The sequence below is a fragment of the Camellia sinensis genome, chromosome 11, assembly GCF_055761805.1.
Source record: "Camellia sinensis isolate YWXY chromosome 11, ASM5576180v1, whole genome shotgun sequence".
Lineage (NCBI taxonomy): Eukaryota > Viridiplantae > Streptophyta > Magnoliopsida > Ericales > Theaceae > Camellia > Camellia sinensis.
The window spans coordinates 136,317,663-136,342,064 of record NC_138971.1 but is presented as its reverse complement, the minus strand read 5'-3'; the positions used below and the strand labels follow the sequence as shown (position 1 = coordinate 136,342,064).

General features: G+C 34.9%; 3 protein-coding genes across 6 annotated transcripts; all 3 read left to right on the top strand.

The window, feature by feature from the left end:
• The first annotated feature begins 219 nt into the window (after positions 1-219).
• Positions 220-1,644, top strand: LOC114274099 (abscisic acid receptor PYL2). Its single transcript, XM_028215964.2, has one exon. The coding sequence runs from the start codon at positions 378-380 to the stop codon at positions 936-938; it is 561 nt and encodes a 186-aa protein (XP_028071765.2). The 5' UTR covers positions 220-377; the 3' UTR covers positions 939-1,644.
• A 1,594-nt stretch (positions 1,645-3,238) lies between these two features.
• On the top strand, positions 3,239-7,393 carry LOC145802524 (E3 ubiquitin-protein ligase BRE1-like 2). 4 transcript variants are annotated; one of them, XM_082895247.1, is made up of 8 exons: positions 3,248-3,830; positions 3,926-4,004; positions 5,076-5,307; positions 5,410-5,601; positions 6,316-6,388; positions 6,531-6,617; positions 7,015-7,131; positions 7,205-7,393. In XM_082895247.1, exons 4-8 carry the CDS (start codon positions 5,483-5,485, stop codon positions 7,250-7,252), a joined length of 444 nt encoding a protein of 147 aa, XP_082751373.1. In that variant the 5' UTR covers positions 3,248-3,830; positions 3,926-4,004; positions 5,076-5,307; positions 5,410-5,482; the 3' UTR covers positions 7,253-7,393. The 4 variants fall into 4 exon arrangements, with proteins under 4 accessions (XP_082751375.1, XP_082751372.1, XP_082751373.1 ...); XM_082895249.1 differs by having other exon boundaries at positions 3,239-4,004; positions 7,018-7,131; XM_082895246.1 differs by having other exon boundaries at positions 3,239-4,004.
• An 11,404-nt stretch (positions 7,394-18,797) lies between these two features.
• Positions 18,798-19,914, top strand: LOC114322625 (abscisic acid receptor PYL2). The gene has a single exon (XM_028269978.2). It carries the CDS (start codon positions 18,798-18,800, stop codon positions 19,272-19,274), a length of 477 nt encoding a protein of 158 aa, XP_028125779.2. The 3' UTR covers positions 19,275-19,914.
• Positions 19,915-24,402: the final 4,488 nt, after the last annotated feature.

Below are 24,402 nucleotides of genomic sequence, written 5' to 3'. Positions count from 1 at the left end.
GCAAGTACTCTAGTGATATAAAATGTTGAAAAAAATAAGTGACATGCAGCACTTTCCTGTATAATATTTTATTAACCAGTCACACCATGGTATAATTTGCTATAAACAAAAAGAAAAAACAAACAAACCACAAACAAGTTGGCCAAAAACTAGAAAGCCAAGGGCATATCTGTCAAAAAGAAAGACAACACTTCATTGATAAAATACCCCCCCCTCCCCAAGTGTTCATATGAGATTGATTGTCCACCATCTCTTCAACACTAAAACAAACCCAACTCAACACTCCATAGCTCCTCCTCTTCTTCTTCATGCTTCAGCCATACCTTTCACAACTCTAAAACCCTTTCTCAGGCTAAACACTTCCTAGTGTTATTGCCATGGACCGAAACCAAGTCCCTCAAGGCCTAACCCCAGAAGAATTTTCCGAGCTTGACTCCCTCATTCGAACCTACCACACCTTCCAGCCCAAACCAAACACCTGCACTTCCCTCATAACACAACACATAGACGCACCATCAGATGTCGTGTGGCCATTGGTTCGAAGTTTCGACAGTCCCCAAAAATACAAACACTTCATCAAGAGCTGCAACATGACAGGTGATGGAGGTGTTGGGAGCATAAGAGAAGTCACAGTTGTCTCGGGACTCCCCGCTTCGACGAGCACCGAGAGATTGGAGATTTTGGATGATGAGAAGCATATTCTGAGCTTTAGGGTTGTTGGAGGTGAGCATAGGTTGAATAATTATAGATCAGTTACTTCTGTGAATGAGTTTAATAAGGATGGGAAGGTTTATACTATTGTTTTGGAGTCTTATGTTGTTGACATACCAGAAGGGAATACTGGTGAAGATACTAAGATGTTTGTGGACACTGTTGTGAAGCTCAATCTTCAGAAGCTTGGAGTGGTGGCAATGGCCTCTTTGCATGGGCATGAATGAAGGAGGGTGGAGGTGGCAGAAAAAATTACGTGCACAGAAAAATGCACAGAATGCTAATTTTTAATGCACTTATTGAGTTTTGTATTATATATATATATATATATATATATATTTTATTTGTTCTCTTACTTATGCAGAAATCAATTATAGAATCAAGTATAGTATTCTTACATGGGTGTGGGACTATAAAAAATTAAAAATACAAAAACTCATCTTATGTAAAAAGATTATGTGTAACGATTTCTGAATTTTTAATTTTTTTTTTCTTTTTTTGAACACATAATGCTACCGGAGGTGGTGGTGGGTCAACTATGAATGATGGTGCAAAATAACTACCATAGTGGTGGTGGGTCATATTTTCTTTTGAGTTCTTGGTGGTTGATAAGTATGGTTTCTGCAAGTCGGAATTGGTGGGTATAGTTTAGTGTTGTTCTTTTTTTATTATTATTTTATATGTTGAATTCAGTTATAGTTTTATGGGTTACCATCAATATTATGCATTTTGTCTTTAATAAAATATTGGTGGACCCATTAAAAACAGAATTGTCAAGACGACGGCTTCATTTCTTATCATGTCTGTGGGTTGCATAATATTAAGAGTTATGAAAAAAATATCATGAAATATATTATGGAGATTTTTCATCTTTTGATTAGTGTGTGTTATTTTATTTTAAGTGTAATCTAAAGATAAAAAATCTTTCATGATCATCTTCATAATATTTTTTTCATGATTCATAGCATAACTGCTTTGGATTTTGCAAGTTGGAATGGTGTTTGTATATATATTCCCGATTTTGTTGAGTGGGTTCAGTTATGTATAGTTTTCTGGACTATCATCATCATTGAAATCTTAGCATTTTTCCTATAAATAAATGGCTAAGTTTTGCTCTCCAAAAAAAAAAAAAAAAAAAAAAAAAAAAAAAGATAAAATTCATTCAATCTCTTAGCATCTTATGCCTTTGTTTTACATCAATATAATTTCCTTTTGCAAAACTAAAAAAATAATAAATAAATAAAACATACATAATATTTACATTTAACAATGCTACATAAGAAAATATCTAGAAATTCAAAAATTGATTACTGAACTGGCCATAAAATGTTACACACACACACACAAAATGCTTCTTTTCAATCTGCTATTGTTCGCTTGTGGAGCTATCAAGAGCTTTACTTTGATGATTTGAACCATTCATTTTATAGATTTTACATACAAATCATCCATTAAAAAAAATTGATTGATTTGTTAATCATAATCACATCACTACAAGAATTTACACATTTGGCGACCACTTTTGCCGACCAAAAAAATTTTAGTCGCAAAAAAATGACATTTGGCGACCAAATATTAACTAGTCGCGAATGATCATTGTTTTTGGCAACCAAATATTATTGGTCGCAGAAGGTTATATTTTGTCGACCAAAAAATGAGTTGGTCGCAGAAAGTGGTATACTTTTCCCGACTAACTACAAATTTGGTCGCGGAAGGTCACATATTTTTTGGCGACCAAATTTTTGGTCGCCAAAAATTTATTTTCAGCAACCAAAAAAAATTAGTCGCCAAATTTGTATTTTTAGCGACCAATATTTTAGTCGCCGTTGATTGAGATTTGGCGACTAAAAAAGTTTGTCGGCGAAGGTACTTTTTCTGCGACTAATTTGGTCTTTTGGTCGCCAAAAATTTGGGAGGGAAATTTGAACAACCAGGAGGGGCGAAATGAAATTTTTTTGCGACCAAAAAAATTTGGTCGCCAATCAAAAAACGACGTCGTTTTGTACATGCAAAACAAAAAAAAAATAAAAAAAAAATAAAGGCAAATCCAGTGAGTAGCCTTTGTGTATGTGAGGCCGATTTGAACCCTTCTTCCTTTGTGGAATCTATGGAAGGGTTGACGAGTGATATTATCGCGATGAACCCTTCTTCCTGGGTGTCGGGTGGTGGTGGTGGCGGCGGCGGGGGGTGGGTGGTGGTGGCGGAAGACGGTAGTGGAAAATGGTGGCGGGTGGTGGCTAGTGTTGGATAGTAAAAAAAAGCCTAAAAATTCAAAACGGAAACACATTTTTTGAGTTTATATTTTTTGGCCAAATTTTTAAACTGAGACAACTGATTTATAAATAAAAAATTTACCAAATAAATTTTTATTTGAGTTTTTAAAATTTTTATAAATATAAGCTATAACGTAATGTTATCCAACTATACCTAAAAAATTAAAAAAAATAAATAAATCAAAAGTCTCTACTTTTCAACCTCAACATCAATCTTAAAAATAAAGTAAATAAACAAAAACTCAAAGCATTTTCTGGGCAGTGAGGAGGGCGACGAAGAAAAGAAGAGATGATGAATCCTCCATCTCCATTACCATACCTCACCTTTCTTCCTTCACTTCCTAACCCTAACCCTAACCCTAACCCTAACTTCTTATATTCTCATCTCCACCACCATCCCTCTTCCACCACCACCACCAACTCAATCACTTTACCACTGCCACCTCCGTCTCTGCCACAGCCTCCCGATCTCCCAACCGTTCTCTCAACACTCAAAACACCTCATCCACCTCTCTGAAACCACCCTCCACTCCATCTCCACTCTCCTCCCCACCACCGCCACCGCCACCGCCACCGCCCTCTGCCCCTGCCCTTTCAATTTCCACTACCGTCTTCCGCCGAAATCCCTCTTCCGCCACTCCCTCCAATGCCCTTCTTCTCCTTCTCCCATTCTTAACTTCGACCGCCTCCTACTCCAATCACTGCGCTACCCCAACACTCTTAAACCCTCCCAACAACTCTTCAATGAGAACCGTTTCCTTCAAACCCTACACGATCCCAACTCCGACCTTTACTTCTCCCTCGACGATTACTGTGACTTTGGCCCCAATTTCTTCTACCCTAATGGTGCGAAACTTCAAGTTCTAGCCCCCTAATCTTCCAAGCATTGTTTTTGTTTTATAGGGTTTTTGAACTTGATTTTCGATTTCTCTGTTTTATAGGCCAAATCAACGGAAGAACAAATCGAACCTCTTTTCGATTACCACCGTGTTCAACCCTTCGATGTTGTCTGCGTCGACGGTCTATCCTCTCTCTCTCTCTCTCTCTCTCTCTATATATATATATATATATATATGTATGTCTCAGACATTTCTTTTGTCTCAACTCATTTTCTGCTCAACGTTCTTCAGATTTTTTTTTACGACCCTTAATATGAATCAAATCACTCCTTACAAGTGCATTATTTGTTTTATGTTGCATCTGATATTTTCCCTCATTTTATCTTCAATTGGTGCCACTTCTAACTTCATGCATTTGTTTCATATTTGCATGCCACTCATCATCTCAACATTTTCATTTCTAGTACCCTGAATTTTTTAAACATGTTACACTGATTTTTTGCCCATATAAATGAAAAATGTTTAGTGTTGTCTCTATAATATAAGATAGTTAGTGTGCAAACTTTCAATAATATTTTATCTGCTCTCATTGAGAGTATAAGCCATAGCATTATTTCATGAAAAGTAACACAAATGTTCATCAAACAAGAATAGGGATCTTGTCGACCTAGCATCATGGTTAAAAAGCAAAAGAGGATGCATTGATATGGTTTTTGCCTAAATCTAAACAATCTGGCATACATTGTAGTGTCACCAACTTTGTGAAATAGGTGAACATGGTGTTGCTCGTGTGTTCTATTTGTGTTATTCTCAGAGGTTATTTCTTTTCATCTATTTTTGAATTGGCTGTTGTTAACTCTTTGAACAGACTTTTTTTGATCATGTTACTTGGTACTTGTTATTTCTCTTAGTCTTAGAAGAAAAAGTACTATGAGATTTCAGTTCTGATGTGTTTCTTCCACTATGTGAATGTGGGCCATCTCAGTCTCTCAAATGTGGAAATACAGTGGGATACAAGCATTTGGGAGGTTGGGGAGAGAATTTGAAAAATTGATGAAACTCTCTCTCTCTCACAAACACAATTGTGATATAATTTTATTATTAAATTAGTTTTTGATAAAATTCATGCTTAATTGTTTTTAAAGTTGTATTCAGGTTTTTATATCAATTGAAGCTTTAATTTTTTTTATTTTGCATCATTAAAATTTACTGCATTGTTGTATCTCATATAGAGATCTATGTTTTGCAACAGGGTACCCCTACAATCTTGATTTCGATTGTGGTGCTCTGGGATAGTTATAACATTTCTCTATTAACAATCTTGGTGATCCATTTATAGAGAGCAACTATATAGTCCATTCCGGGCAGTTTGAAGTGGGTGTATTGGATTGGTTTACCCGCCTATGGGAACTTGAGAAGAACAAATATTGGGGTTACATTACAAATTGTGGAACATAAGGCAAGCTTCATGGTATATTAGTTGGGTTAGTATCAACATGCTTCATTTTTGTGACCTTTTATTTTTATGATGTTTTGACCTATCGTGTATCTTGTCAAAGTTTAAGAAGATTGTACTGATTCTGCAGGAGGGAAGTGTTTCCAGATGGCATTCTGTATGGCTCACGTGAATCACATTATTCTGTTTTCAAACCTGCACGAATGTACAGGATGGAATGTGAAAAGGTCGAGACTTTGGTCTCAGGTGAAATTGATTGCAAGGATTTCAAAACTAAACTCCTTTGCCACGAGCAAGCCAGTAATTATCAACGTAAACATTGGTACTTCCCTCACTCTCATGACATCTTGATGTTGCATCACCTTCATGAGAATTTATTCAAACATGTGGTAGGCAAATATAGCATGCTAATTTTGGCCTTAGCACAATGGTAAGGCTGCTCTGTTGTGACCTGGGTGTCCCAGGTTCAAAACACGAAAATTACCTATCCATACGTGGTGGTAAAGCTGGGTACATCTGACCTTCCCAGGCCCTGCTATAGTAGGAGTTCATGCAGTGGGTTGACCATTTTTCTGGTGGTATCATATTAATGCTCATCGTTTTCTTTTTCTTTTTTAATAATCTTTATGATGCTACTGGATGTTACTACATTAATTTTCAAATTCTCCTGGAAGTAGTTTCATGTAAACAATAACTTCGATATTCTTATTTTAATTGTTAGAAATTAGAATTCTACTCTGAAAAAGAGAAGTAATTGCTTATAACCAGCTTTGCCTTCCAGTCCCTAGATGTTTCATATGGTATTCAGAATTTGTAATTAATATAGTAACGTCCAGTAGCATCATAGTGATAACAGAGTAACTTTATATAGTGATAAAAATGCCACCATATTGTTAACATGGTGAATTAAAAATGCTCCCCTTTTACCACTGGATCAATTTTTTTTTTCCCATCCCTTTCCCTTTTTCCTATAGAAATTCACTAGATAAATTTTCTATTAAGTTTGTGACAGTGTTTGCTGTCACTTCATCTGCAGGGATGTTTTAGAACTGAAGGAGGCTGTTAAAATTAAAGATGGTGAATCGGAGGCTTATATTTCTGAAATTGAGGTCTGATGATTATGTTTAAGTCCTCAGATAACCATGTAATTTTTCTTGTTCACTGTGGTGATGTTTTTTGTGCCTTGATCCTGCCTTTATTTCTTCTCGCCATTCTGTTTTTCTTTCTTACACTCATTTTCTTTATTTGCAGACTATTAGTCAAGCATATGAAGATATGCAGACACAGAACCAACATTTGTTGCAGCAGGTGGCTGAAAGGGATGATTATAATATCAAGGTCTGCATTGTAGTTACTTGCTTCTCCTTTCTTGTTTACCATCTTATTGTTTATTGTTATGTTATGTAATATTTTAGTATCGTACGCTTCATTATACGTATGTAATGATTCAGTATGTTTAAATGCAAATCAATACGTTTAGCCAATACGTATAGCCAATACGCATTTTATGTTAAAGGGCGGTGGCCTTAGAGTGTGGTGGGTGTGGCGAATGAGGAGTGGTGGTGATGGGTGGCCGATTTTGGGATGGTAGGGGAGATGTGTTAGGTTGCACATCGGAAAAATTATCGGTTTCCTTGTCCTTCATTACCCGTGAGTTGTTATTGTTGAATTTATCACTCCTCTCATAAATTCACATTATGTCAATTTTCATGCTCACTTTTATTCATTATGTTAGCAGGCCAAGCAATTCAGCAGGAGGTTAATTTATTTAGTTGCAACAGAACACTTACCAAAGCAAGTTGAAGAATCCAAAATGGACATGCCCAAAGAAATTTTTCTTAAAGATTACAAGGTGCTTGATTACTACTTTTGTATGGAATTATTATTTTAGATTGGAATATACTTAGTCTCAATGATCTATGCAGCTTTTCTTGGGCACAACGGCGTCAGGTTGCTGCCTTCCTTCCAGGTAACAACTCTCCACTAAGTCCATTTATTGAATTTCGGTTGGCTACGCTGCGTCGGACATTCTTTATCTGAGATCACACACATTCCTATAGTTGCCTATTTTGACTTTATTGGTTTAAGAAACATAATGAATATATTAAGTTGTTTCTTAACATTCATTCCCATATGAGGTTGCTTTTGATCATCATGGCCAATTGTTCTTTCGATTTCTGTGTCTTTTGTCCAAAGAATCATGTTTTGATGGTTGGTTCCTTTAGAGTGGTTCCATCATAGTTGGAATTGTGATTCTATCTTGACAAGAAATGTGATAATGATTCGGTTTTTTCTCTTGACCACGAAATCACGGTTTTGGAACAGAAATGTGATAATTTTTTTTTTGCAAAAAATGATAATTGCCGACCAAGAGTTTTGGTCGCAAAAAATACATCTATTGCCGACCAAAATAACTCTTGGTCGTGGAAACTCACTTTTGCCGACCAAAAGTTTTGGTCGCGAAAAGTAACAAATGGTGACCAAAACCTTTTTTGGTCGTGGAATGTCACAATTGGCGACCAAACTTTTTGGTCGCGGAATGTCACGATTGGCGACCAAAATTTTTGGTCGCGAAATGTCACAATTAGCGACCAAACTTTTTGGTCGTTGAATGTGATAATTGGCGACCAAACTTTTTGGTCGGGAAAATATCACTTTTCGCGACCAAAGTGTTTTAGCGACTAAATGAATTAGTCGCGGTAATGATATATTTCGCGACCAAAAATTTAGTCGGCAAATCCGACTTTTGCCGACCAACCAAAATTTTGGTCGCGAATTACTTTTGCCGACCCTCAATTGGCGACCAAAGTAGCGACCAAAAAATTTGGTCGCGGATAACTTTTGCCGACCAAAAATAGACTTTTAGCGACCAATTTTTTTGTTGCCAAAAGTGTTAATTCTTGTAGTGCATGATTTTATTATTATATTTGTTTTAAAAAAATAGATAAACTATTTTCAAAATCATATTTATTATCTTTTTTTTTTTTTAAAAATGACGAAATAATATAAGCATAATTATCATATTAATCTAAATTTTTATAAACCACTTACATATAAAAACTCATAAAATGAATAAATTAAATTATCAAAGTGCGATTGCATTGGCCTTACAAGTCTAACTAAACTGTCCAAACTGAACTCTTATTAATATATATATATATACATATATATTTTTTGTCTTCTTGTTGCGTAAAGACTCTCAATGATAGGAGTACAATGATTTCATCGTGGATTTCTGCTATATTTTTGCTCTTATTCAACTTGCACCCACTTCATAAATCCTGTCCAGTGTGACATATTTCAAACAATGATCTCTCTTATGATACTTTTCACCTTACTTGTTTTCGCTTTTTAAAAAATACTTTTCAAAAAATTTCACTTTTTTATTTTTCATATTTTTTTGTTTTATTGAATTTTTTTAATATTTTAAGTAATTTTTTTATTTTTTAGACACACCTAATATAAATACGCTTAAAAAGTAAAAAAATTATAAAAAAAATCTTTTAAAAATTCACTAAATACCAAAAATATAAAAAAAATACAAGAATTCAGTACATATTTTGTATTTTTATGTATTTATTAATTTGTTAAAATATTTTTTCACAATTCTTTTACTTTTTAGATACACCTAAGTAATGTGCATCTAAAAAAATAAAAAAAAATGTTTAAAATTTAAAAAATATTCACTAAAAACAAAAAAACACGAAAATCAAAAAAGTCAATTTTCAAAAAACTTAATCTAAAAAACTCAAATCAAACACACTGTTTATTTTTATTTTTATTTTAAAAAGAAAATATTCAGTGCTTTTAAGACCTTGTCGCAATAACTTCATGAATCACACATTTTTATAGAAAAATCAATTTATTCCATGATCTCTGTTTCCTAAAGTTATTGTCCTAATAGTTTCAACAGTTTCAAGAATCACACATTTATATGGAGTCCATGCATATATTAATTTATATGAAGAGTAAAAGGATACTGATATAATAATATCACAAAGTAATCTCAATCTTTTATTTGTGTGGGCGTGAGACTTTCACAAATAAAAGGATTAAGATTGATTTTTGGCATTGCCAATAGTAACAAGGGGAAAAAATTCACTTATGAGGGCATTGGAGCAATGCCTAGAAACATATAATAATTTTCTTTTCTTTTCTTTTCTTTTTCTTATCAATAAAAACACACATTTTAACTTGTTTGGAAGGATAGAATATGTGGCTTTTGAACTTGAGAGAGAGAGAGAGAGAGAGAGAGAGAGAGAGAGAGAGAGAGAGAGTTGTTGAGAAATTTTGGGCAACACCTTTTTACATGTGGCTTCAATGTCAACCCCATATTCAAAGTGTTGGGGCAAATTAAGATATGGAGGACTTGTGAGCAACCTTGGGGGACATGTGACCCCAAAGCAAATTTCAAATTGGTACTTTTTCTTTTCTTTTTTTTTTTTCTGTTTTTTCAACTTGGTCCCCCCCCAAAAAAAAAATAAATAAATAAATAAAATTCACAATTTCAGGCTTCTAATCTCATTTTACTGCATCAATAATTTTAGGTTTTCCTAACCACTCATCTCCTTTACATATTTTATTTTTCAAATAAAACCAAAACTTAATATTTGTCACGAGATAGAATAAATAGTTTTAACCCATCTCTATTTCAAATAATCATGTGATATTGGAGGAATTGAATAGTGAATTCCGTCCTCATTTGGGAGTCATGATCAAAATAAAGTTATGGTTGGTCTCTCAATTTTATTTTCAATTTACATTAAAAATAATAATAATTAACTATCGGAGTCATATTTAGGCTAATGATGAAAATCTCTTGAAATTACTTCAAGGGGTTAACTTTCCTCCAATCCACCAATTGGACTAGAGGGTCTACTTCATGGGTTGTGGGTCCATTTAGGGCTCAATTTAGTGATCTTAATCGTTCATCTTCTAATATTTTTTAAGTAAATTATTCATGTAAATAATTAAGTTAATTAAATATTGGTTTTTAAAAATAAATGAACAATTAAGATATTCAATCAACTTGATTTTTACACGAATAATCTAATTAGTAGATAGTAAAAGACAAACTATATTGATCACATAAATAGGCCCGGGCACATAACCCATGAACTACACATCCAATTAGTGAACGGAAGACTAGCATCTTTCTTAGTATTCCAAATATAGAAGTAGTTATAGGCCAGTCCTATCCATCAGATTTATTTATCCATAAATCATGCTAATCCATTAACAACTATTAGAATGATATAAATTTCTTAGCTACATTGATAAATTTATTAATCTAACAAATAAAGTTCACAATTACACATATAAATAAGGAAAAGTAATTGAGTTACACTGATAAATTTCTTATTCACAGAATTTATACGTCCATGAGTTTTTCATTGTGGGTTTATGAGTAAACAAGTCTGGTCGATAGGACTGACCGGTAATTGCCCCCTTTTTGGGGGTGGAAACATTTATTTATTTTTGAGACATGGGTCTCTAATTCAAGACTTGAACTGGTTTGAAGCATCCGAGATATGAAAGCCCACGCTTGTCCATTGTGGACCTCATATATATGAGGCTTAAAAACTCTGGCCCAGACTTCGAATCTGATGCTATATTGGGCTTGTAGGTCATGCTTCAAAGTGACATGATGGGCTTAAAATACAATTACCATGTTTGGTTTGTATTTTTGAAAAAAGACTTCAGAATTTTTTTTGAAAAAATGAAAACTAATTTGATAAAAATAAATATTAATTTTTTAAAAAAAGTAAAAATTATTTCTGACCTCTCAAAATATAAAATTATATAAAAATGGTTATTTTTTTATTTTTTTATTTCTTTCAACAAATTACTTTTTAATTTTTTAGAAAAAAAAAAATTTAAAACAATTTTTTTAAAATCAATTCAAATGTGGCAATTCAATTCCAACAAAATAGCAGTGAATGACGTGTTAATAGTACTAAAACTACACTAATGATAGAGATTCTTACAAAACACAACTCTCACAACTTTCAAAATGATCTGGACTATTCACGTCACTGTCAAAGATTAAAAAAAAAATTCAAATACATCAATGGTCTCAGTGGAGGTTGTGGGGGAAAAGTGACTTATTCGATTATTTGTTTCCGAACACACACACATCATTTCTTTTCCATATTCACCAAGATTGAATTGTTATTACAATTTTATTCTTTAATAACAAATATGCAAAAAACAAAAAAAAAATCATAAACAAAATAAAATGAAAGTGAAATGAAGAGGATTGCAAAGGCGAAGAAGAGAGGGAAGCAAGTTGGCAATGACAGTGAAGGGTGGCTAAGGACTAGCAGATAGAGGTGGAAGAAAAGAAGAGGAGTAGTATTGTCGGGAGCAAGGTTCTGAAAAGCGGTTGCGGTCGTCGTAACGGTGGCGGTGGCGCGATTGCGGTTGCGGGGTGTAAAGGCCGTAGCGTAACGGTTGCGGTAACCGGAACCGTGAATTTTTTTATTTTTTGTACAATTTGAAAAAAACTTACTGATATGCATATTTTTTTTCCATAATTATATTTATTGGGTTAAAAATAAATATTGATCAATTTTTGTAAAATTTTAAGTATGATCCAATAGATTTCATATTTTTAAATCACTATAACTTGAGATCTTTACATTTTATTTTGATAATTAATGACTTTATATTATACAAAAAATCAATCACTAACTATTATATATAAGATAAATAATGACAAAAGTAAGAGAATAAATAAGAGCCTAAATATATATATATATATATATATACATATTTTTACCAATCCAAATAGATAATGACCACACTTATTATTATTATTTTCAAACAATATATATATAGACACACACAAACAAAATGGTTGAGTGATAACAGCTGAATAGAATAGCATAGGTTTTACAGTTTCAACAAGTCAATAACATGTTCTTTATCTTCCCTCTTCTCTCTCTCTCTCTCTATCTCTTGCTCCTCCATTTTCTCTCTTCATCTTTCCTCTTCTCTCTATCCCTCTTCTCCTATTTTCAGTTTTTTTTTTGTGTGTTTTTTCGAAAGAAACAATTTGGAACCGTTACGCAACGGTACGTAACAGGCCATTACGGCTGTTACGGCACCGTTACGACTGCTACGGTAGCCGCTACGGCTGACACACCTGTAAATCTCAATCACACTGCAAAAGCGGCTGTAACGGGTGGCGGTAACCGCCAAAACCGTTACGTAAAGGCGTTACGTAACGGTTGCGGCCGCTTTTTAAAACCTTGGTCGGGAGGCATGGTGGGAGAGAGGGTGTGTTGGTGTAAAGAGAAAACAGGAAGGATGAAGAAAAAAAATTATTTCATGTCATATGTGATAATATTGCAAACAAATTTGGATTGTCTATTTCCATGGATCCCATGTTGACCCACATAAATGAATAGTGTAAATTGATTTGTATATGGTTAAGTCACTTAAACATTTAAGGGCTATTTGGCGAGTTGATATTTTAATTTAAAAGTCAAAAAACTTGTTCCCAAACGAACCTCAATAATTGCTTGTTGAAAGAAAATTTGAAATTTTTAAAATTTTTAAATCAAATACAAAAAGAATTAGGTGTCAAAAGAGATTTGGAGGTAAAGATAGTTTCCTTGGACATCTTTGATATAATTTCTTGTATATTAAAACTTATTTAAATAATTTATTTATATCAAAGATGCCCAAAGAAACTCTCTTTACCCCTCAAATCTCTTTTGACACCTAATTTTTTTTTGTATTTGATTTAAAAATTTTGAAAATTTCAAAATTTCCTTGGGCATCAATTTTAAAAATAAATTATATAAATAAATTAAATAATATAAATAAAAATTATAAGAAATAATTTAACATGATTTTATAAAATTAAAAAATAAATAATAGAAATTCCGCCTAAATACCGCTTCACTGGACCGATCTTGAAAAGATCTGAACCATCTATTCGGCTTCTCCAAGCTTCGGTAGCTCTCAATTTTACGTGGTACCAATCAAATGGTTCAAATCAAGATTTTAAAAAGCGGCTGCAACCGTTACGTAACGCCTTTACGTAACGGTTTTGGCGGTTACCGCCACCCGTTACGGCTGCTTTTGCAGTGCGATTGAGATTTACAGGTGTGTCAGCCGTAGTGGCTACCGTAGCAGTCGTAACGGTGCCGTAACAGCCGTAATGGCCTGTTACGTACCGTTGCGTAACGGTTCCAAATTGTTTCTTTCGAAAAAACACAAAAAAAAAAACTGAAAATAGGAGAAGAGGGATAGAGAGAAGAGGGAAGATGAAAAGAGAAAATGGAGGAGCAAGAGATAGAGAGAGAGAGAGAAGAGGGAAGATAAAGAACATGTTATTGACTTGTTGAAACTGTAAAACCTATGCTATTCTATTCAGCTGCTATCACTCAACCATTTTGTTTGTGTGTGTCTATATATATATTGTTTGAAAATAATAATAATAAGTGTGGTCATTATCTATTTGGATTGGTTAAAATATGTATATATATATATATATATATATATATATTTAGGCTCTTATTTATTCTGTTACTTTTGTCATTATTTATCTTATATATAATAGTTAGTGATTGATTTTTTGTATAATATAAAGTCATTAATTATCAAAATAAAATGTAAAGATCTCAAGTTATAGTGATTTAAAAATATGAAATCTATTGGATCATACTTAAAATTTTACAAAAATTGATCAATATTTATTTTTAACCCAATAAATATAATCATGGAAAAAAAATATGCATATCAGTAAGTTTTTTTCAAATTGTACAAAAAATAAAAAAATTCACGGTTCCGGTTACCGCAACCGTTACGCTACGGCCTTTACACCTCGCAACCGCAATCGCGCCACCGCCACCGTTACGGCGACCTCAAACGCTTTTAAGAACCTTGGTTCAAATATTGAACCCAGACGGTCCAGTGCATAAGAATGGACTTCTTTTTTTTTTTCTTTTTTCTTTTTTTTGGGGTGTGCGTGTGTGTGATACCTAAGAATGCCCTCACCCTTTGATCCATCATTACAAGCCAAACATAGGGAAAAGTGGAACCCCTAACACTAGCCCAGCTAAGTCAATAGCAAGCCCAGAATGCTGACGCCGATCGGCCACCAGCACCTAATGTCTGGCATTTGCTCAATTGGAACAATTCACTTTTGTTTGGCGGATTAAATTTGATGGAATTGTTAATAAAATGATTGGTAGTAAAGAGATTGTTAATATAAAAATTAATAGTGAGGAGAAGTAAAAATATATTTGTTTTAATGATAATGTGAAAGACAATTAGTGATGAAATTGTTGAATTATTTTTATATAAAATAAATAAATAAATTATTTCTATATTAAAAAAATTAAAATAAATATTAAAAAAATAGGTACACTTGATAAAAAAAATATAATTAAAAAAGTAAAATATTTATATAAAATAGAATCAATCCCCTCACTATTTTCTTAATCCCACCTAAAATTCACCCAAGTTAATCCCCTTAGGGAGGGAGATTACTAAGCCCTCCGCACTAGCAATCCCCCCTCCCAAATCAATACCAAACAAGTTATGGGTGGACCCACAGCTATCTTAATCTAATCTGGCATCTTACCCTGCCAAACAAACATGGCTTAGGGGTTAACTAAACCTTATCCTAACCCCTCATGTCATCAATTTTTTATTTATTTTTTATTTTTCTTTTTATTTTTTTTATCAAAGTAATAAGATTAGGTAAACGACACTTGATTGGCACCAAAATATGGAAAAATCCTCAAATGAAGGACCAAGGAGAAGCTATGTATATATCAAGACACAAAATCTGTATTGCCAAATAGAAGTTGATCATAAAAGTTTGACAGCGGAATAAGTTTGAGATTGATACTGATGAGCACCCAAGGGGGGCCCAGCCCATGGCTCAAGGCCCAAAGCACCCAAGGGGGGCCCAGCCCATGGCTCAAGGCCCAAAGCACCCAAGGGGGCCCAGTCCACGGCTCAAGGCACAGCTCACAACCCAGGTGTTAAAGCTCAGCCAGCCCAATAACTTTGAGAAGCCAATGCTAGCCAAGGACCAATAGCATTCAAACACTTGTCGGATAGGAAATCAACCACGTAAGCAGACAAAGATCTTGCAAAACTATTGTACCCACACATCAGCCATTTAATAAGGCCACTGTAGTATTAAATGTAGCAAGACCCCTTACACTATAGTATACAAAATCACCATGAGCAATGTTAACTAGGCCATAGATTTTCGGCCAACAAGACAGCTTAGAATGGATAAGGAAATAATGAGCAAAGGATATAAGGAAACTTTCGAGATACGTTAGACATTATGTCTTCACCCACTTGTTTATCCTTATCTCTCTCTCTCTATAAAATCACTCTGCCCTAACCTAACTTGATTGTTGGAGTGTCCGTCGGGGGTCTATCTCTCCCTTTGGACCCTTTTTACAGGCACGTTTTGAGGACATCAAATCTAGCAGACTCGTTGGAAGCGTGGATCAATTCGACCTATCCTCCATTGAAGTTATTGCTCTATCAGTTGGCACTGTCTGTAAGAACTTTCCTCTGGTCGACAGTTGTGTTCATTGTCGACGGAGGAAACCCCGTTAACATCCATCTCCTACGTCAAAGTGGATGGTCACAACCAGGTCCATGGCTTTACAACACAATGCTGGTAACCTGGAAGCTAAGTCCTCCAACCCAAATAACCCACCTCCATATTTTATAAAACTCACCGACAGCATCAACCGGTTGACTGAACAAAATCAAGCCCTGGTCAACGCTTTGCTCAGCGTGACTTACATATCCCTTTTCCACCACCGCAAATAGTCTTCTCTAACCCGGAACAAACCCATAATCATCGCCAATTCCCGCCACATCTGTCCCAAGGAATATTCCCTCCCTTTGTCCCACAGCCTCAACCATCAAACCTCAACGATTTACACGGCCCTCTTCTCGGCTCGCAACCCTGCCAAGAGGGACTACCGATTTTTCATAACTACCATCCACTACACCACACTGCCTCTCATGAAGGTGAGGCTAGCAGCATTCAACCCCCAATTCATGTTTATGGGGACAATACCCCTATTTGGGATGAAGAATTACAGGCCATGAAGCTTCAATGACAAGGGGTCATGCAGAACATGCAGCATAAACCTTTCTTCACCGTTAACTCTCCTTTCACCACCTCCATCAGAGATAAAGCTCTTTCTCCTAAGTTCAAAATGCCATCGATTGATACCTTCGATGGTACCACCAATCTGGTCGACCATATGGAAGCATATCGGACACTTATGATCCTTTATGCCTTTTCAGACGAGATCATGTATCTCGTTTTCCCCATCACGTTGAAGGGGTCAACGCATGTGAAAACCCGCATTTAATTAATAATAATAATAATAATAATAATAATAATAATTTTGTGAGTGTTCAATATTTGTTGTTTATAAATTGTTTTAATAAGGATTCAACATAATAATTATCTTTGATAAATATCTTAGTTAAAAACCTTAATTTTAAGAAAACCCACACAAATACACACACACACACACACAAAAAAAGAAGAAGAAATTTTCATGGCAATGCCGAGCAAAACCAGGCCCTGATCAGTGCCTTACTCCAAAGAAACCTGCCCGCCCCACCTCCAGACATTCCACCCAACCAAGAAAGAACCCCGGGCCACACTGCTCCACAACCCCCTCTGCTCAACCTAGAAGGTTTACAACCCCCTCCTCCTCCACATATGAGCCTACCACCTCCACATCTACGCCCGTCAGTCGTGGCACTAGCCCTTGAGGGGGAGGCCAGCAGTGTCCAACCTCTATTGACCGACCACGACGACAACATTCCCCTCTGGGACGCTGAACTCCGAGCTATGAAGCTCCAGCTCCAACTACATTCCCCTCTAAACTCAGAGACGCCCAGCCACCCAACTCCTTAACATTCGTCAGACTGAGGGGGAGTCGCTCCGCAGCTTCGTCACCCGCTTCAACACCGAAGCCCTTCAAGTAGCAGAGAATGACAACAAGGTCATTCTCACGGCTTTCATGGCCAGCCTGCGGTCGTCCGATTTTCTTTTCTCCCTCTCCAAAAACCCTTCAACCACCATGGCAGCCCTACTATCCAAAGCCCAGAAATACATGAATGCTGAAGATTCCCTGGCCGCTCGGCAAGAGTCGACCCCTAAAAATCCAACCCCCAGAGCCAAGCGGAAAGACTCAGAACCAAGGACCGCCCAGTATAATAGCCAAACACCCCACTATAATGACCGACCCCTCCGAGCTGACCTGTCGGTTCCGACCCGACAGCCCGGTCGGTTCGAGCGGTACACACCACTCAACTCCCCCATGGAGCATGTCCTCAATCAGATCCAGCGGGACTACCCCCTCAAGTGGCCCCTGCCTTCACGAAACCCTTCCAATCACAAAGATCAGTCCAAGTACCGCCGTTTCCACCAAGACCATGGTCATACCACCGACGAGTGTATCAACCTCAAAGATCAGATCGAGACTTTCATACGTCAAGGTCGCCTCAGCCGATTCACAGATACCCGCCCTCAACAGAGGCAAAGAATCGACCTTCCCAGGAACAATCGCTGACATATACCACCCCGCAATCAAGCCCCACCCAAGGCCATGATCGCCCACCACCACAGCCTCGGCCTCCAAGCAATCCCCCTCCACCAGTCGGAGAAATCAGAGTCATTTCAGGCAGCCTTGCCTGCGGGGGACCATCCCGCTCGGCTCAGAAGGCAGAGCTCAGAAAAATCAAGCAGGGCTCAGACAAAGCAGTGGCGACGGTGGATCGACCTCCCAAACAGTTAAAACAATTGATCGAACCCATCACCTTCACAGACACCGACTGTGCAGGAGTCCGTTACCCACATGATGACCCCCTTGTCATTTCTGCCATCCTCTCCAACTACAAGGTCAGACGGGTCCTCATAGACAACGGCAGCTCCTCAGATATCATCTTCCTCAATTGCTTCCGCCAGCTCAAGATTGGGGAAGAAAGCTTGTCTCCTCTCCAAACCCCTCTGGTCGGTTTCACCGGCGACCGTGTGACCTCCATCGGCTCCATCGATCTACCTATCACCATTGGCGAACACCCGAGGCAGACCACTAAGTTGCTCACCTTCCTTGTGGTCGACTGCCCCTCTGCTTACAACATCATCCTTGGCCGCACAGCCCTAAATGCCTTTCAAGCCATCACATCCACCTATCACCTTGCCATCAAATTTCTTACCGATCTCGGTGTCGGAACTGTCAAAGGAGAACAGACCGTGGCCAGGGAGTGTTATGTCACCTCACTCAAAGAAGTCAAGCTAAAAGAGGCCATGATCATCGAAGGGCTTGACGTCCGGGATGAGGACGAGCTGGTCAGAGGTGAACCCGTAGAGGAACTTGTTGAAGTTAACATTGATCCCACCAACCCAATCAAAATCGCCAAAATTGGCAGCCAACTACCTTCCCAAGTGTCACACACTGGCAATGCGGAAGCCTTGTTGAAGCTAAGCAAGTGTGTGTGGCAATGCGGAAGCCAAACACCTGCACTTCCCTCATAACACAACACATAGACGCACCATCAGATGTCGTGTGGCCATTGGTTCGAAGTTTCGACAGTCCCCAAAAATACAAACACTTCATCAAGAGCTGCAACATGACAGGTGATGGAGGTGTTGGGAGCATAAGAGAAGTCACAGTTGTCTCGGGACTCCCTGCTTCGACAAGCACCGAGAGATTGGAGATTTTGGATGATGAGAAGCATATTCTGAGCTTTAGGGTTGTTGGAGGTGAGCATAGGTTGAATAATTATAGATCAGTTACTTCTGTGAATGAGTTTAATAAGGATGGGAAGGTTTATACTATTGTTTTGGAGTCTTATGTTGTTGACATACCAGAAGGGAATACTGGTGAAGATACTAAGATGTTTGTGGACACTGTTGTGAAGCTCAATCTTCAGAAGCTTGGAGTGGTGGCAATGGCCTCTTTGCATGGGCATGAATGAAGGAGGGTGGAGGTGGCAGAAAAAATTACGTGCACAGAAAAATGCACAGAATGCTAATTTTTAATGCACTTATTGAGTTTTGTATTATATATATATATATATATATATATTTTATTTGTTCTCTTACTTATGCAGAAATCAATTATAGAATCAAGTATAGTATTCTTACATGGGTGTGGGACTATAAAAAATTAAAAATACAAAAACTCATCTTATGTAAAAAGATTATGTGTAACGATTTCTGAATTTTTAATTTTTTTTTTCTTTTTTTGAACACATAATGCTACCGGAGGTGGTGGTGGGTCAACTATGAATGATGGTGCAAAATAACTACCATAGTGGTGGTGGGTCATATTTTCTTTTGAGTTCTTGGTGGTTGATAAGTATGGTTTCTGCAAGTCGGAATTGGTGGGTATAGTTTAGTGTTGTTCTTTTTTTATTATTATTTTATATGTTGAATTCAGTTATAGTTTTATGGGTTACAATATTATGCATTTTGTCTTTAATAAAATATTGGTGGACCCATTAAAAACAGAATTGTCAAGACGCCGGCTTCATTTCTTATCAGGTCTTTGGATGGATTAATATTAGGAATGATGAAAAAAATATTATGAAATATATTATGAAGATTTTTTATTTTTGATTAATGTGTGGTATTTTATCCTAAATGTAATTCAAAAGGAAAGAATCTTTCATATTCATCTTCATGGTATTTTTTTCATGATTCATAACATAACTGCTTTGAATTCTGCGAGTTGAAATGGTGTTTGTATATATATTCTCGATTTTGTTGAGTGAGTTCAGTTATGTATAGTTTTCTGGACTATCATCATCATTGAAATCTTAGCATTTTTCCTATAAATAAATGGCTAAGTTTTGTTCTCCAAAAAAAAAAAAAAGAAGATAAAATTCATTCAATCTCTTAGCATCTTATGCCTTTGTTTTACATCAATATAATTTCCTTTTGCCAAACTAAAAAAATAATAAATAAATAAAACATACATAATATTTACATATAACAATGCTACATAAGAAAATATCTAGAAATACAAAAATTGATTAGTGAACTGGCCATAAAATGTTACACACACACACAAAAGGCTTCTTTTCAATCTGCTATTGTTCGCTTGTGGAGCTATCAAGAGCTTTACTTTGATGATTTGAACCATTCATTTTATAGATTTTACATACAAATCATCCATTAAAAAAATTTGATTGATTTGTTAATCATAATCACATGATTTTATTATTATATTTGTTTTAAAAAAATAGATAAACTATTTTCAAAATCATATTTATTATCTTTTTTTTTAAAAAAAATGACGAAATAATATAAGCATAATTATCATATTAATCTAAATTTTTATAAACCACTTACATATAAAAACTCATAAAATGAATAAATTAAATTATCAAAGTGCGATTGCATTGGCCTTACAAGTCTAACTAAACTGTCCAAACTGAACTCTTATTAATATATATATGCATATATATATTTTGTCTTCTTGTTGCGTAAAGACTCTCAATGATAGGAGTACAATGATTTCATCGTGGATTTCTGCTATATTTTTGCTCTTATTCAACTTGCACCCACTTCATAAATGTCCAGTGTGACAGATTTCAAACAATGATCTCTCTTATGATACTTTTCACCTTACTTGTTTTTACTTTTTTTAAAAAATATTTTTCAAAAAATTTTATTTTCTTATTTTTCGTATTTTTTTTGTTTTTATTAAATTTTTTTAATATTTTAAGCAATTTTTTTATTTTTTAGGCACACCTAATATAAATACACTTAAAAAGTAAAAAAATTATAAAAAAAAATCTTTTAAAAATTCACTAAATACCAAAAATATAAAAAAAAATACAAAAATTCAGTACATTTTTTGTATTTTTATGTATTTATTAATTTGTTAAAATATTTTTTCATAATTTTTTTACTTTTTAGATATATCTAAATAATGTGCATCTAAAAAAGTAAAAAAAATATATTTAAAATTTAAAAAATATTCACTAAAAACAAAAAAATACGAAAACCAAAAAAGTCAATTTCAAAAAACTTAATCTAAAAAACTCAAATCAAACACACGGTTTATTTTTATTTTTATTTTAAAAAGAAAATATTCAGTGCTTTTAAGACCTTGTCACAATAACTTCATGAATCACACATTTTTATAGAAAAATCAATTTATTCCCATGATCTCAGTTTCCTAAGTTATTGTCCTAATAGTTTCAACATTTTCCATTGTCCCAATTAGTTTCAACAGTCTCAAGAATCACACATTTATATGGAGTCCATGCATATATTAATTTATATGAAGAGTAAAAGGATACTGATATAACAATATCACAAAGTAATCTTAATCTTTTATTTGTGTGGGCGTGAGACTTGCACAAATAAAAGGATTAAGATTGATGTTTGGCATTGCCAATAGTAACAAGGGAAAAAATTCACTTATGAGGGCATTGGAGCAATGCCTAGAAACATACAATAATTTTCTTTTCTTTTCTTTTTCTTATCAATAAAAACACACATTTTAACTTGTTTGGAAGGATAGAATATGGGGTTTTTGAACTATGAGAGAGAGAGAGAGAGTTGTTGAGAAATTTTGGGCAACACCTTTTTACATGTGGCTTCAATGTCAACCCCATATTCAAAGTGTTGGGGCAAATTAAGATATGGAGGACTTGTGAGCAACCTTGGGGGACATGTGACCCCAAAGCAAATTTCAAATTGGTACTTTTTCTTTTCTTTTTTTTTCTGTTTTTTCAACTTGGTCCCCCCCCAAAAAAAAAATATAAATAAATAAATAAATAAAATTCACAATTTCAGGCTTCTAATCTCATTTTACTGCATCAATAATTTTAGGTTTTCCTAACCACTCATCTCCTTTACATATTTTATTTTTCAAATAAAACCAAAACTTAATATTTGTCACGAGATAGAATAAATAGTTTTAACCCATATTTCAAATAAGAATAATGCTTGGGACCCCTTTTGGGGGTCACCCCCTCACCCCCCTTTGCCATGTGGCAGGTGGTGATTGGAGGAGCAGGAAAAAAAAGAAAAAGAAAAAGAAAAGGTGACCAATGAGAGAGAGAGGGGGTCAAAGGGGGTGGAGGAAAAAGGGGGGATGAATCATTGTTGTTCAAATAATCATGTGATGTTGGAGGAATTGAATAGTGAATTCCGTCCTCATTTGGGAGTCATGATCAAAATAAAGTTATGGTTGGTCTCTCCATTTTATTTTCAATTTACATTAAAAATAATAATAATTAACTATCGGAGTCATATTTAGGCTAATGATGAAAATCTCTTGAAATTACTTCAAGGGGTTAACTTTCCTCCAATCCACCAATTGGACTAGAGGGTCTACTTCATGGGTTGTGGGTCCATTTAGGGCTCAATTTAGTGATCTTAATCATTCATCTTCTAATATTTTTTAAGTAAATTATTTATGTAAATAATTAAGTTAATTAAATATTGGTGGTCATATGATTAAATGACATTTGTCTTTTAAAAGTAAAACACTATATATGAATTTGAGAGTAGACCGTCTTTTAAAAAAATAATAATAAATATGATAAAATTATGTGATTATAGATATTCAATCAACTTGATTTTCACACGAATAATCTAATTAGTAGATAGTAAAAGACAAACTATATTGATCACATAAATAGGCCCGGGCACATAACCCATGAACTACACATCCAATTAGTGAACGGAAGACTAGCATCTTTCTTAGTATTCCAAATATAGAAGTAGTTATAGGCCAGTCCTATCGATCAGATTTATTTATCCATAAATCATGCTAATCCATTAACAACTATTAGAATGATATAAATTTCTTAGCTACATTGATAAATTTATTAATCTAACAAATAAAGTTCACAATTACACATACAAATAAGCAAAAGTAATTGAGTTACACTGATAAATTTCTTATTCACAGAATTTATACGTCCATGAGTTTTTCATTGTGGATTTATGAGTAAACAAGTCTGGTCGATAGGACTGACCGGTAATTGCCCCCTTTTTGGGGGGTGGAAACATTTATTTATTTTTGAGACATGGGTCTCTAATTCAAGACTTGAACTGGTTTGAAGCATCCGAGATATGAAAGCCCACGCTTGTCCATTGTGGACCTCATATATATGAGGCTTAAAAACTCTGGCCCAGACTTCGAATCTGATGCTATATTGGGCTTGTAGGTCATGCTTCAAAGTGACATGATGGGCTTAAAATACAATTACCATGTTTGGTTTGAATTTTTGAAAAAAGACTTCAGAATTTTTTTTGAAAAAATGAAAACTAATTTGATAAAAATAAATATTAATTTTTTAAAAAAAGTAAAAATTATTTATGACCTCTCAAAATATAAAATTATATAAAAATGGTTATTTTTTTATTTTTTTATTTCTTTCACCAAATTACTTTTTAATTTTTTAGAAAAAAAAAATTTAAACAATTTTTTAAAATCAACTCAAATGTGGCAATTCAATTCCAACAAAATAGCAGTGAATGACGTGTTAATAGTACTAAAACTACAGTAATGATAGAGATCCTTACAAAACACAACTCTCACAACTTTCAAAATGATCTGGACTATTCACGTCACTGTCAAAGATAGAAAAAAAATTCAAATACATCAATGGTCTCAGTGGAGGTCGTGGGGGAAAAGTGACTTATTCGATTATTTGTTTGCAAACACACACATACACATCATTTCTTTTCCATATTCACCAAGATTGAATTGTTATTACAATTTTATTCTTTAATAACAAATATGCAAAAACAAAAAAACAAAAAAACAAAAAAAAATCATAAACAAAATAAAATGAAAGTGAAATGATGAGGATTGCAAAGGCGAAGAAGAGAGGGAAGCAAGTTGGCAATGACAGTGAAGGGTGACTAAGGACTAGCAGATAGAGGTGGAAGAAAAGAAGAGGAGTAGTATTGTCGGGAGGCATGGTGGGAGAGAGGGTGTGTTGGTGTAAAGAGAAAACAGGAAGGATGAAGAAAAAAAATTATTTCATGTCATATGTGATAATACTGCAAACAAATTTGGATTGTCAATTTCCGTGGATCCCATGTTGACCCCACATAAATGAGTAGTGTAAATTG

Coding starts and splice junctions, on each gene's coding strand:
- LOC145802524 (XM_082895246.1), top strand. CDS start 5,483: ATGTACAGGATGGAATGTGAAAAGGTCGAGACTTTGGTCTCAGGTGAA. Junction 6,618..7,014: donor GGGATGATTATAATATCAAG/GTCTGCATTGTA, acceptor TCATTATGTTAG/CAGGCCAAGCAATTCAGCAG. Junction 7,132..7,204: donor TTTTTCTTAAAGATTACAAG/GTGCTTGATTAC, acceptor TGATCTATGCAG/CTTTTCTTGGGCACAACGGC.
- LOC114274099 (XM_028215964.2), top strand. CDS start 378: ATGGACCGAAACCAAGTCCCTCAAGGCCTAACCCCAGAAGAATTTTCC.
- LOC114322625 (XM_028269978.2), top strand. CDS start 18,798: ATGCGGAAGCCAAACACCTGCACTTCCCTCATAACACAACACATAGAC.